General features: G+C 37.5%; 1 protein-coding gene across 10 annotated transcripts in view; it reads right to left on the bottom strand.

The window, feature by feature from the left end:
• Window positions 1–13,423, bottom strand: part of PTPN13 (protein tyrosine phosphatase non-receptor type 13) — a 213,244-nt gene that overhangs the window by 41,972 nt on the left and 157,849 nt on the right. For 5 of the 10 annotated variants that reach the window (XM_032332798.1, XM_032332800.1, XM_032332801.1 and 2 more), the window contains 5 exons: window positions 4,565–5,028; window positions 3,351–3,497; window positions 2,043–2,136; window positions 1,344–1,429; window positions 526–685 (listed from right to left, as the gene is read on the bottom strand). In XM_032332798.1, the coding sequence (XP_032188689.1) occupies window positions 526–685; window positions 1,344–1,429; window positions 2,043–2,136; window positions 3,351–3,497; window positions 4,565–5,028 (951 nt within the window). The remainder of the gene's footprint in view (window positions 1–525; window positions 686–1,343; window positions 1,430–2,042; window positions 2,137–3,350; window positions 3,498–4,564; window positions 5,029–13,423) is intronic. The other 5 variants (XM_032332799.1, XM_032332802.1, XM_032332803.1 and 2 more) reach the window with 2 other exon arrangements.

Raw genomic sequence — 13,423 nt, 5'->3', positions numbered from 1 at the left:
ACACTTTTAGCCTTATGAAAGGCTACATCATTCTTAATTTTCTTATTTTCCTACCAAGCAGTGTTATGTCCAAGGGGCTTGCAAAATTTTTAAGAAAGACCACTATCTGGCTACTATGAGGTGAATTCCTGCCTAGGGTTAGCTTGACAGATTCATAAAATTAAAGCAAAATATAGAAAATGTTAAGAGTCAAGGTTTCATATGGATTTAAAGCCATTCTCGGCAATTATCTGTATTTATTTTTTCCCTTTGAAAATTTCATTTGAATTTTACACTATTGAAAGCACTATTAGGTGGCCATAATTTGTCTTATGTATGACTTCATTAACCAACGTCTTTCAAACTCTAAGAGGTGCACATAGGTGTCTTAAAAAAAATTGCTATAGTGCTCCATCAGATTATTTACAGTTGACAAGAGTAATTAGAGAAAACTCAGCCATGAATTATGATCCAATATATAAAAATTAAATTTTGAGTAAGTCAGTAAGAAGTTAAAGGTGAGATGACAGTCTCTCAAGGCCTGACCTTCAGTGACAAAGCTGTAGTCTTTGATATGAGTCATTTTCTTCGTTTTTTCTGGGGCTTGACCTTGGGCATCTGGATCTGGAAGGGTACACTGTGGGGACAGGGGGACACGTTCTTTGGATGCTGGAGACTGCCCCTTTTCTAATAACAGGTGAACCACCTGGACAAATGGAATAGCACTTCATTAACTAAGAAGAATTATAAGAAAGTAGATAATTTTTTTTTGATATAGTTGTTGGTATAAAATCATGTATGGTAACTACTCAGTCCACCAAAATATAGGTAGAGGAAGAAAAAAAATGAAGAAACAAAGCAAGGGATTGAAAATTTCAAAATCAAGGTTTTTTTTTTTCTCTTTCCCTCTGCCCTTCTCTCGCTTTTTCTTTAAAAAAAAAAAAATTTGTCTTCTAGAATGAACATAAACATGTTACAGAAAATTTGGGCACTAGAATAAAATTACCACTATAATATACAGACCATTAAAAATAATTTGGTAAACTTCAGAAAAAAAATTTAGCCTTTGGCTGAAAAATGACTAGAAATGAAGATCACTAGGTATTTGTAGATGTTTACAAAAAATTTTAAATATGCAATCCCCACCATTTCTCCTGTCATATCTGGTAATAATAGGGCTAGAAAAATCTGTCATAATACTTGCTTCCCAATTTGAAGGAAAAGAAAATACCAGAACATTTACAGGAATCAGGCTTGGTTTCTTGACTAACAAATTTGGAGACATAAACGAGACAGATATTATTCACACATTATTATGTGCTTCTAACATATCTTAGAAGGTTGGTATAATGAGCTATTATTACTTGTCCGGTATTTCTCAGCGTTTCCACAGCCTGCTTGTGGGTAGCTCCTTCCAGACTAACTCCATTGACGGCAAGGACACGATCACCTATAAATTAAGAGGTAATTTTGAAAAAAGCAATTATAAGATAAAGATTCTATATGCTTTTTAATATCTTGTGCTATTGTTTTATATTAATTTATTTGAGGAGAGACTGAGAAATTCTGGATAAACTCAAGTCACAGTCTCTTTAATACATATCTACTTTCCAAATTCTATGACTAATCTTAAATACAATTTTGAACAAGATATTATTGTATGTATTATAGAATCAATTTAAATCATGGAAAAAGATAAACCGACTAAAAATGTAGAGAGATTGGAAGAAACTAACCTAGTTAGTTTTTATTAAAAATGTAGACATCAGTGTTTTTACAAAGGCACTATTCCTTTCCCATTTTCTGGCAATTTGCTTCTTCAAAAGTACAAAACACAAAATAAAACACTGTCAAGATATTTTCTGATACTAGAGAATAGGCTGAAAAGAAGAGTTTTTAGAATGACATCAGGGAGTTTTTTAACACTTAAGTCTTAAAATAATTGCACATGTTTTTATTTTATATTATGAATATTTGAAGTCTCTATCAACTTTCTAATTTCTTACTTATTTGTTGAAGTGATAATCCTATGTATAATTCCTGTACACACACAGACACTCTACCTTTGTGAATTCTACCATCGGACTCAGCTGCTCCCTTGGGAATAACAGCTTTCACATAAATGCCACCATGTCTGACACTGGTATTCACACCTCCCTAAGTGGAAAAAGACAAATAAAATAACATTTTGTCATATGGATAATTTCACACTCCATCTTTCAAATCTGAGACCTAGAAAGCATTCAGTTCCTCAGCCAAAGCATCAGCACATCAGCACATGCAATTAATTCAAAACCCAAGAATATTTCTAGCCAGGTTTTCCAAATGTAAAGCAGTTACTCTTTAGAAAAACTCTTTACTCAGAAAACAACATGCTGGGTCTTGAGTATATGAATTGCTCTCCCTTTGTAAGTCTCTATCATGCATTATGAGCAAGCAGAAAGCAAAATCCATCTATGCAAAATTAGTATAAGAACATGACTGTCAGAAAAAAACAGCATATAGAGTAATTTACTTCAGATCATTTTTGGTAAACTGCAACTTGCAAATCTATAAGTCAAGGAACTTTTTTTTTTTAAATTTTAAAAGGCTTTGATAGGTTAGTGTTGTTACACTGTAAATGAGACTTAATGAGTAGATTCTCATTTCTTGTGAATGCACAGGTTTTAGTTCCCTTCACAACAGGAAGATAATAAAATTCTAAAGAAGTCAAGGGCAAGAGGTAAAGAGTTACAATATTTTTAAAAGTGCTTGAAAATTAGGTTTTCTTTTTGACTTAGATATGTTAATAGTGCTATTTCTATCATGTTTTGAAATGGCTTTTCTTAACTAACAATATCCTTTAAATGTCATAAAGATAAATAAATAAACAATTTAGAATTAATAGACTAGAATTCTAAAGTATTTTCATCAAGTAGCCTATGCTTATATTTAAAGACTATAAAAGTACGTATGTTCCTTGGGAACCTCTAATTTTAATATACTAGTCATGTTTACAATTAGGATATATTATGGGGAGAAAGGGCATGTAAATACACATTAGAATTTATGATGTAGGTTAAAATGCGTTACCCGATGTTCATGTAGAAGTGTCAAATGTATGTAAAACATACTTATTAATTTTATATTTTCTTAGTCTTGTGTTCAGATTAAGCATTATGAAATCTATGTAGTTTAAGTAAGTAGGATTTGTCTAATTTCTTTTAAAACACAGGAAAAGTCACTAGCACACAGCTTTTTAAAAAAGTTTTAAGATAAAATTTCAATTTGTAATTTGGGAAATTATTTGACATGTTTCCCTTCAGAAGCAAAATAAATAAGTTGGCATACAATAGGTTGCTGGAAATGGAGAAGAGAAAACATTTGAAAACCTTGTCAAACAGTACCGTGACACTTATCCCCAAGCTGTTATCATTTTTAGCCAGTTCAACCTCAAAGATATCTCCAGGTTTAGGAGGTGATGAAGGAAAAGTTTTAAAATTCATTTTGTTGGATGTATTCATTGAGGAGGAAGATTCCTTAACAAAGAAAAACAAACAAAAGGATTTCTTGTTAGAGTCAAAACGAATTACTACTGGAAGATCAATATATGGTTTTTGGAAAACTTAAGGAAAGCAAGATATTAAGGGATAGACTAAATTCAAAGATCATGAGGGCTGGAAGCCATCTCAGAGATCATCTAATCCAATGCCTTTATATTTTATGGTTGAGGAAATTGAGGTCTAGAGATTAAAGGGCTTGCTTCAGGTCAAACAGCTAGATAAGGCAGAGTGAAGCCCAGAATCCAGCTCAAACCTGGCTTTTACATAATCCTTGTCCAATGTTTTTTATGCTTTCACATTCAGAAAGTATTTCTATTTCCTTAAAAATCAATATATATCAAGCAGCAGCTTTCAACTGGGACCTCTAAGATGAAGGGGCTTCATGCTTACTTTGGTTACATTATACAAATCCAGTATAAACAGCGGCACAACAGCTAAGCCCCATTTGTAAGGGCATAACCCTCTTATGCGGAATGTTGATTCCTCCATGAATCAAGAGCTTAAGTTTCTTTTCTGAATCCGCTTGTGAATGTGAGTTTACATTTACATCATTTCTAGGAAATGAGCAATTCTTTATGTTGTTGTTCTTATTATTTTCATATGTTCAGAACTTTAGAAGAATTTAGGCTATCCACATAGTCAACTGCCCATTACACGAACTGTTTAAGAACAGTTCGTAATATTCCAGATATTAAATTCTTATTGATATAAACATTAAGTATGCAAGAGACAAACAACCTGTAGAAAATAATCATAACCTGATTATTCATTCCTTTCCCAACTTCCAGGTTGCAAGTATCCAGTATCATAGCCATTTTAGAGTTAGTATTCAAAGCTGCTAAATTGTCTGAAAGTTAGCATCAAATGCAGTAGCAGTTAGTAACAGAGGACATAAACTATTCCTCCTTTCCAGAATAAGGTAAGCCATTTATAGTAGGTTATTCTCCTCTGTAATATATTTGCTGTTGTTTGTTTTATTCAATGAAAAAAAATGAAAAGAAAAGAAAACAACAACAAACCCAGAGATTCAAATTAAACTATGCCTTTTTTGGTGTTTGATGATCCTGACTGCTCGAATAAGTAGCTTCATCCATGTCTGAATCTCCGCGGTCAGAGTAATCTGTTGCATCAGAAATGCCTGGTTTTTTCGTTTTCCCTCGGTTACTATCCGTAGCAGTCCTCTTCTTCTCAGTGGTTTTGGATATCACTGAAGGGGAAGGGCTGCCGCACTGTGTTTCCTGCCAGGTTCGGTCACCTGCAGGGCTGGCAAAGAAACCATTGACCTGGCTCTGGGACAAGCTGGCACTTTCAGTCCTGGAATCCTGAGAACTCAGGCTTCCTTCCCGCAGACCCCCAGACAGCCCAAAAGAGCTCTCTGAGACATGCCTTGGGGTACCCTGTGGCCAGCGGTGATCCTCAGAAGAATCTATAGCACTGTCTTGCATGTAGGAAGGTTTCTTCATATAGTTTTTCATGCCATTGGCCATGTGCACAGGAGTAGAAGGCACTAGAAGTCAAAATCCATCAAGGGGAATAACAGGTTAGTGACACACATACCTGTGCTCACATACTCGTACAGGGTTTCTTAGTGATCGTGAAAGGATTTTACACAGAGTAACGTATTCATAACACCTGATCTGGGGCCTGGAGCCAAAATGAGGACCTGACAAATACCGCAGGTGCTATTTTCTTTGCCCCTTCTTTTGGTCATTTCTGTTGCATCTTCTATGAAATGCATACCCCCCTTGCCTTAACTCCCCCTTTCCATTCTCCAATACCTATGTCAAGTCAGTCTCCTCTATGAAGACTTTGATTCCCTAACTAGAAATCATCTGAGTCATCAAAACTCCTTGCTCCTTATTTAATGGTTATTTATTTACTTATTTTATATTGTCCTTCCAGACTGCATTATTTAGACTCCAAATAATTATCAAGGCAACCCCAAATGCCTTATATATGTGGTTCTTATCAAGAGCCACCTAAAGCTTTCCTAAGTAAGACACAAATAAAAGATTTCAGGAAAAAAAATTACAGTTGTAAATTTAAAAAAAATTAAAAGTTCTTTGTGAGCAAGTGAAACCAAGGGAAATTTAAAAGAGGAATGAGCAACTGGAGAGAAAATGTTTGCAAAAATAACAAAAAATAATCAATTATCCCTAACAAAGAGTTTCTAAAAGCAAGAAAGAGATGTAAAACTCCTGTACAACAAGGGTATGGAATGTAGACTGGAAATTCAGAGTGAAATGCAAAACACAAGTATATGAAAAGATATTCTCATCTTGCTCAGGGATGTGCATTTTTCTAGCTCTGTGGCTGATGTAAATGAGAATGACTGATAATTTCTCACACCACTGTTGGTGTGAGGAGAGCACTGTCACATGTACATGGCTGACTAAACATTAATAAAACTTGGGCAATAGATAGCACTTGTCGAAAATTCAAATGGGCATATGCAATCTACTTCTAAGTGTCTAACCTCTAGGAATATGTACATATTCCAGTGGTGTATATACAAGTGTGTTTGTTGAAAACCACATTTATAGAAGAATTATAGCTAACCTGGATATACAGTAAAAGAAAAACATTACATTTTGATGCACCCATGACATGAAATATATCACCACATGAAAAAAGTGTATATTCATGGACGTTTAGAATATGGAGTATGCAACTTGCAAACTGATATGAAGATTAAAAAAAAAAGTGTGTGTGTGTGTACACAAGAGGCAGTATTTTTTTCCCCCCAAATTTATCTCTTATATACAGAAAATGACATAGTCATCAAAGAGTTTCCCTAGAGAATGGGGATAAGGGAACTTTTACTTTTTACTTCATTGATTTCTGTATAAATTGGATTTGTTTTAACTAACTAGTATGTATTCTATAACTTTAAATATATTAGCAAACCAAGAAAATAAAAACCTTTCCCTTTGGTGGTTGATATTTGAGACAGAAAGCCTAAGGTATATACTGGTAATGTTCTAGGTTCTTTGAGTTTTATTTCAAGTTACACTACAGTATAGCTAAACACATGGTAAGATTAATCTAGCTTTCTGAAGTTAACAGTTTCACAGAACTATACTTTGACATTATGCTTTTAACTTTTATTAAAATGAATAGTAAAGAGAGGGAGGAGTCAAGATGGCGGAGAAGTAGCAGGCTGAGACTGCTTCAGCTAGCCGGAGATCAGCTAGATAGCTTATCTAAAGATTGCAAACACCTGAAAATCCATCGGCAGATCGAAGAGAAGAAGAACAGCAATTCTGGAAACAGAAAAACAACCACTTTCTGAAAGGTAGGACCGGCGGAGAAGTGAATCCAAAGCGACGGGAAGATAGACCCCGGGGGGAGGGGCCAGCTCCCAGCAAGCGGCGGAGCAACGGCGCACAAAATCAGGACTTTTAAAAGTCTGTTCCGCTGAGGGACATCGCTCCAGAGGCTAAACCGGGGCGAAGCCCACGTGGGTTCAGCGTGGCCTCAGGTCCCGCAGGGTCACAGAAGGATCAGGGGTGTCTGAGTGTCGCAGAGCTTGCGGGTATTGTAACGGGAAAGCCGGCTACAGAGACAGAGCCCACAGTAAGCTCACAGCTCGGTGTGACCTTGAACTGGTCGCAGGCTCGGTGAGCTCGGAGCGCGGCCGGAGGTCGGGCAGACGGGAGTAACTGGGCGCTGTTCTCTGAGGGCGCACTGAGGAGTGCGGCCCTGGGCTCTCCGCTCCTCCGGGCCGGAGACCAGGAGGCCGCCATTTGTATTCCCGTCCTCCGGAACTCTACGGAAAGCGCTCAGGGAACAAAAGCTCCTGAAAGCAAACCCGAGCGGATTACTCACCCCGGCCCGGGTAAGGGCGGGGTAATTCCACCTGGGGCAAAGACACTTGAGAATCACTACAACAGGCCCCTCCCCCAGAAGATCAACAAGAAATCCAGCCAAGACCAAGTTCACCTACCAAGGAGAGAAGCAGAATTCCAGAGGAGGAGAAAGCCAAGCACGGAACTCATGGCTTTTTCCCTGTGATTTTTTTTTAGTCTTGCAGTTAATTTAATTTTTTTCTTTTTCATTTTTTGTTTTTTTTTCCCTCACCTTCGGGTAAAATTTTTTTTTTTTTTAACTGCTACCTTTTTCTTTTTTAACGATTTTTTACTAGTTTATCTAATATATATATTTTTTTTCTTTTTTACATTTTTCTTAGGTGTTTTCCTTTTTTTTTTTAATTCTTTTCTTCTTTTTTTTTTTTTTTCTTTTTTCTTTTTTTTTCTTTCTTCCTTTTTGAACCTCTTTTTATCCCCTTTCTCCCCCCTCACGATTTTGGATCTCTTCTAATTTGGTTAAAGCATTTTTTCCTGGGGTTGTTGCCACCCTTTTAGTATTTTACTTGCCCCTTCATATACTCTTATCTGGACAAAATGACAAGACGGAAAAATTCAACACAAAAAAAAGAACAAGAGGCAGTACCGAAGGCTAGGGACCTAATCAATACAGACATTGGTAATATGTCAGATCTAGAGTTCAGAATGACAATTCTCAAGGTTCTAGCCGGGCTCGAAAAAGGCATGGAAGATATTAGAGAAACCCTCTCGAGAGATATAAAAGCCCTTTCTGGAGAAATAAAAGAACTAAAATCTAACCAAGTTGAAATAAAAAAAGCTATTAATGAGGTGCAATCAAAAATGGAGGCTCTCACTGCTAGGATAAATGAGGCAGAAGAAAGAATTAATGATATAGAAGACCAAATGACAGAGAATAAAGAAGCTGAGCAAAAGAGGGACCACGAGGGGAGAATTCGAGAGATAAGTGACACCATAAGACGAAACAACATTAGAATAATTGGGATTCCAGAAGAAGAAGAAAGAGAGAGGGGAGCAGAAGGTACACTGGAGAGAATTATTGGGGAGAATTTCCCCAATATGGCAAAGGGAACGAGCATCAAAATTCAGGAGGTTCAGAGAACGCCCCTCAAAATCAATAAGAATAGGCCCACACCCCGTCACCTAATAGTAAAATTTACAAGTCTCAGTGACAAAGAGAAAATCCTGAAAGCAGCCCGGGAAAAGAAGTCTGTAACATACAATGGTAAAAATATTAGATTGGCAGCTGACTTATCCACAGAGACCTGGCAGGCCAGAAAGAGCTGGCATGATATTTTCAGAGCACTAAACGAGAAAAACATGCAGCCAAGAATACTATATCCAGCTAGGCTATCATTGAAAATAGAAGGAGAGATTAAAAGCTTCCAGGACAAACAAAAACTGAAAGAATTTGCAAATACCAAACCAGCTCTACAGGAAATATTGAAAGGGGTCCTCTAAGCAAAGAGAGAGCCTACAAGTGGTAGATCAGAAAGGAACAGAGACCATATACAGTAACAGTCATCTTACAGGCAATACAATGGCACTAAATTCATATCTCTCAATAGTTACCCTGAATGTTAATGGGCTAAATGCCCCTGTCAAAAGACACAGGGTATCAGAATGGATAAAAAAACAAAACCCATCTATATGTTGCCTCCAAGAAACTCATTTTAAGCCCGAAGACACCTCCAGATTTAAAGTGAGGGGGTGGAAAAGAATTTACCATGCTAATGGACATCAGAAGAAAGCAGGAGTGGCAATCCTTATATCAGATCAATTAGATTTTAAGCCAAAGACTATAATAAGAGATGAGGAAGGACACTATATCATACTCAAAGGGTCTGTCCAACAAGAAGATTTAACAATTTTAAATATCTATGCCCCCAACGTGGGAGCAGCCAACTATATAAACCAATTAATAACAAAATCAAAGAAACACATCAACAATAATACAATAATAGTAGGGGACTTTAACACTCCCCTCACTGAAATGGACAGATCATCCAAGCAAAAGATCAGCAAGGAAATAAAGGCCTTAAACGACACACTGGACCAGATGGACATCACAGATATATTCAGAATATTTCATCCCAAAGCAACAGAATACACATTCTTCTCTAGTGCACATGGAACATTCTCCAGAATAGATCACATCCTCGGTCCTAAATCAGGACTCAACCGGTATCAAAAGATTGGGATCATTCCCTGCATATTTTCAGACCACAATGCTCTAAAGCTAGAACTCAACCACAAAAGGAAGTTTGGAAAGAACCCAAATACACGGAGACTAAACAGCATCCTTCTAAAGAATGAATGGGTCAACCGGGAAATTAAAGAAGAATTGAAAAAAATCATGGAAACAAATGATAATGAAAATACAACGGTTCAAAATCTGTGGGACACAACAAAGGCAGTCCTGAGAGGAAAATATATAGCGGTACAAGCCTTTCTCAAGAAACAAGAAAGGTCTCAGGTACACAACCTAACCCTACACCTAAAGGAGCTGGAGAAAGAACAAGAAAGAAACCCTAAGCCCAGCAGGAGGAGAGAAATCATAAAGATCAGAGCAGAAATCAATGAAATAGAAACCAAAAAAACAATAGAACAAATCAACGAAACTAGGAGCTGGTTCTTTGAAAGAATTAATAAAATTGATAAACCCCTGGCCCGACTTATCAAAAAGAAAAGAGAAAGGACCCAAATAAATAAAATCATGAATGAAAGAGGAGAGATCACAACTAACACCAAAGAAATACAAACTATTATAAGAACATACTATGAGCAACTCTACGCCAATAAATTTGACAATCTGGAAGAAATGGATGCATTCCTAGAAACATATAAACTACCACAACTGAACCAGGAAGAAATAGAAAGCCTGAACAGACCCATAACCAGTAAGGAGATTGAAACAGTCATTAAAAATCTCCAAACAAACAAAAGCCCAGGGCCAGACGGCTTCCCGGGGGAATTCTACCAAACATTTAAAGAAGAACTAATTCCTATTCTCCTGAAACTGTTCCAAAAAATAGAAATGGAAGGAAAACTTCCAAACTCATTTTATGAGGCCAGCATCACCTTGATCCCAAAACCAGACAAGGATCCCACCAAAAAAGAGAGCTATAGACCGATATCCTTGATGAACACAGATGCGAAAATACTCAACAAAATACTAGCCAATAGGATTCAACAGTACATTAAAAAGATTATTCACCACAACCAAGTGGGATTTATTCCAGGGCTGCAAGATTGGTTCAACATCCGCAAATCAGTCAATGTGATACAACACATCAATAAAAGAAAGAACAAGAACCATATGATACTCTCAATAGATGCTGAAAAAGCATTTGACAAAGTACAGCATCCCTTCCTGATCAAAACTCTTCAAAGTGTAGGGATAGAGGGCACATACCTCAATATCATCAAAGCCATCTATGAAAAACCCACCGCAAATATCATTCTCAATGGAGAAAAACTGAAAGCTTTTCCACTAAGGTCAGGAACACGGCAGGGATGTCCATTATCACCACTGCTATTCAACATAGTACTAGAGGTCCTAGCCTCAGCAATCAGACAACAAAAGGAAATTAAAGGCATCCAAATCGGCAAAGAAGAAGTCAAATTATCATTCTTCGCAGATGATATGATACTATATGTGGAAAACCCAAAAGACTCCACTCCAAAACTGCTAGAACTTACACAGGAATTCAGTAAAGTGTCAGGATATAAAATCAATGCACAGAAATCAGTTGCATTTCTCTACACCAACAGCAAGACAGAAGAAAGAGAAATTAAGGAGTCAATCCCATTTACAATTGCACCCAAAACCATAAGATACCTAGGAATAAACCTAACCAAAGAGACACAGAATCTATACTCAGAAAACTATAAAGTACTCATGAAAGAAACTGAGGAAGACACAAAGAAATGGAAAAATGTTCCATGCTCCTGGACTGGAAGAATAAATATTGTGAAAATGTCTATGCTACCTAAAGCAATCTACACATTTAATGCAATTCCTATCAAAGTACCATCCATCTTTTTCAAAGAAATGGAACAAATAATGCTAAAATTTATATGGAACCAGAAAAGACCTCGAATAGCCAAAGGGATATTGAAAAAGAAAGCCAACGTTGGTGGCATCACAATTCCGGACTTCAAGCTCTATTACAAAGCTGTCGTCATCAAGACAGCGTGGTACTGGCACAGAAACAGACACATAGATCAATGGAACAGAATAGAGAGCCCAGAAATAGACCCTCAACTCTATGGTCAACTAATCTTCGACAAAGCAGGAAAGAATGTCCAATGGAAAAAAGACAGCCTCTTCAATAAATGGTGCTGGGAAAATTGGACAGCCACATGCAGAAAAATGAAATTGGACCATTTCCTTACACCACACACAAAAATAGACTCAAAATGGATGAAGGACCTCAATGTGCGAAAGGAATCCATCAAAATCCTTGAGGAGAACACAGGCAGCAACCTCTTTGACCTCTGCCGCAGCAACATCTTCCTAGGAACAACGCAAAAGGCAAGGGAAGCAAGGGCAAAAATGAACTATTGGGATTTCATCAAGATCAAAAGCTTTTGCACAGCAAAGGAAACAGTTAACAAAATCAAAAGACAACTGACAGAATGGGAGAAGATATTTGCCAACGACATATCAGATAAAGGACTAGTGTCCAGAATCTATAAAGAACTTAGCAAACTCAACACCCAAAGAACAAATAATCCAATCAAGAAATGGGCAGAGGACATGAACAGACATTTCTGCAAAGAAGACATCCAGATGGCCAACAAACACATGAAAAAGTGCTCCATATCACTCGGCATCAGGGAAATACAAATCAAAACCTCAATGAGATATCACCTCACACCAGTCAGAATGGCTAAAATCAACAAGTCAGGAAATGACAGATGCTGGCGAGGATGCGGAGAAAGGGGAACCCTCCTACACTGTTGGTGGGAATGCAAGCTGGTGCAGCCACTCTGGAAAACAGCATGGAGGTTCCTCAAAATGTTGAAAATAGAACTGCCCTATGACCCAGCAATTGCACTATTGGGTATTTACCCTAAGGATACAAACGTAGTGATCCAAAGGGGCACATGCACCCGAATGTTTATAGCAGCAATGTCCACAATAGCCAAACTATGGAAAGAACCTAGATGTCCATCAACAGATGAATGGATCAAGAAGATGTGGTATATATACACAATGGAATACTATGCAGCCATCAAAAGAAATGAAATCTTGCCATTTGCGACAACATGGATGGAACTAGAGCGTATCATGCTTAGCGAAATAAGTCAAGCAGAGAAAGACAACTATCATATGATCTCCCTGATATGAGGAAGTGGTGATGCAACATGGGGGCTTAAGTGGATAGGAGAAGAATAAATGAAACAAGATGGGATTGGGAGGGAGACAAACCATAAGTGACTTTTAATCTCACAAAACAAACTGAGGGTTGCTGCGGGGAGGGGGTTTGGGAGAAGGGGGTGGGATTATGGACATTGGGGAGGGTATGTGCTTTGGTGAGTGCTGTGAAGTGTGTAAACCTGGTGATTCACAGACCTGTACCCCTGGGGATAGAGTATTATGCCTCCATCAGAAAGGATGAATACCCAACTTTTGTAGCAACATGGACGGGACTGGAAGAGATTATGCTGAGTGAAATAAGTCAAGCAGAGAGAGTAAATTATCATATGGTTTCACTTATTTGTGGAGCATAACAAATAGCATGGAGGACATGGGGACTTAGAGTGGAGAAGGGAGTTGGGGGAAATTGGAAGGGGAGGTGAACCATGAGAGACTATGGACTCTGAAAAACAATCTGAGGGTTTTGAAGGGACGGGGGGTGGGAGGTTGGGGTACCAGGTGGTGGGTATTATAGAGGGCACAGATTGCATGGAGCACGGGGTGTGGTGCAAAAATAATGAATACTGTTATGCTGGAAAAAAAAAAAAAGAATGAATAGTAAAAAATAAAATAACCACATGAAAGTCTGTTAAAAAGAAAAGCTTTATAGGTCCTTACACTAGGTAAAGTTT

This window comes from Mustela erminea, chromosome 2, assembly GCF_009829155.1.
Source record: "Mustela erminea isolate mMusErm1 chromosome 2, mMusErm1.Pri, whole genome shotgun sequence".
Classification (NCBI taxonomy): Eukaryota; Metazoa; Chordata; class Mammalia; order Carnivora; family Mustelidae; genus Mustela; species Mustela erminea.
Note: the sequence above shows the minus strand (reverse complement) of the source record. Positions and strands in the feature narration are given on the sequence as shown.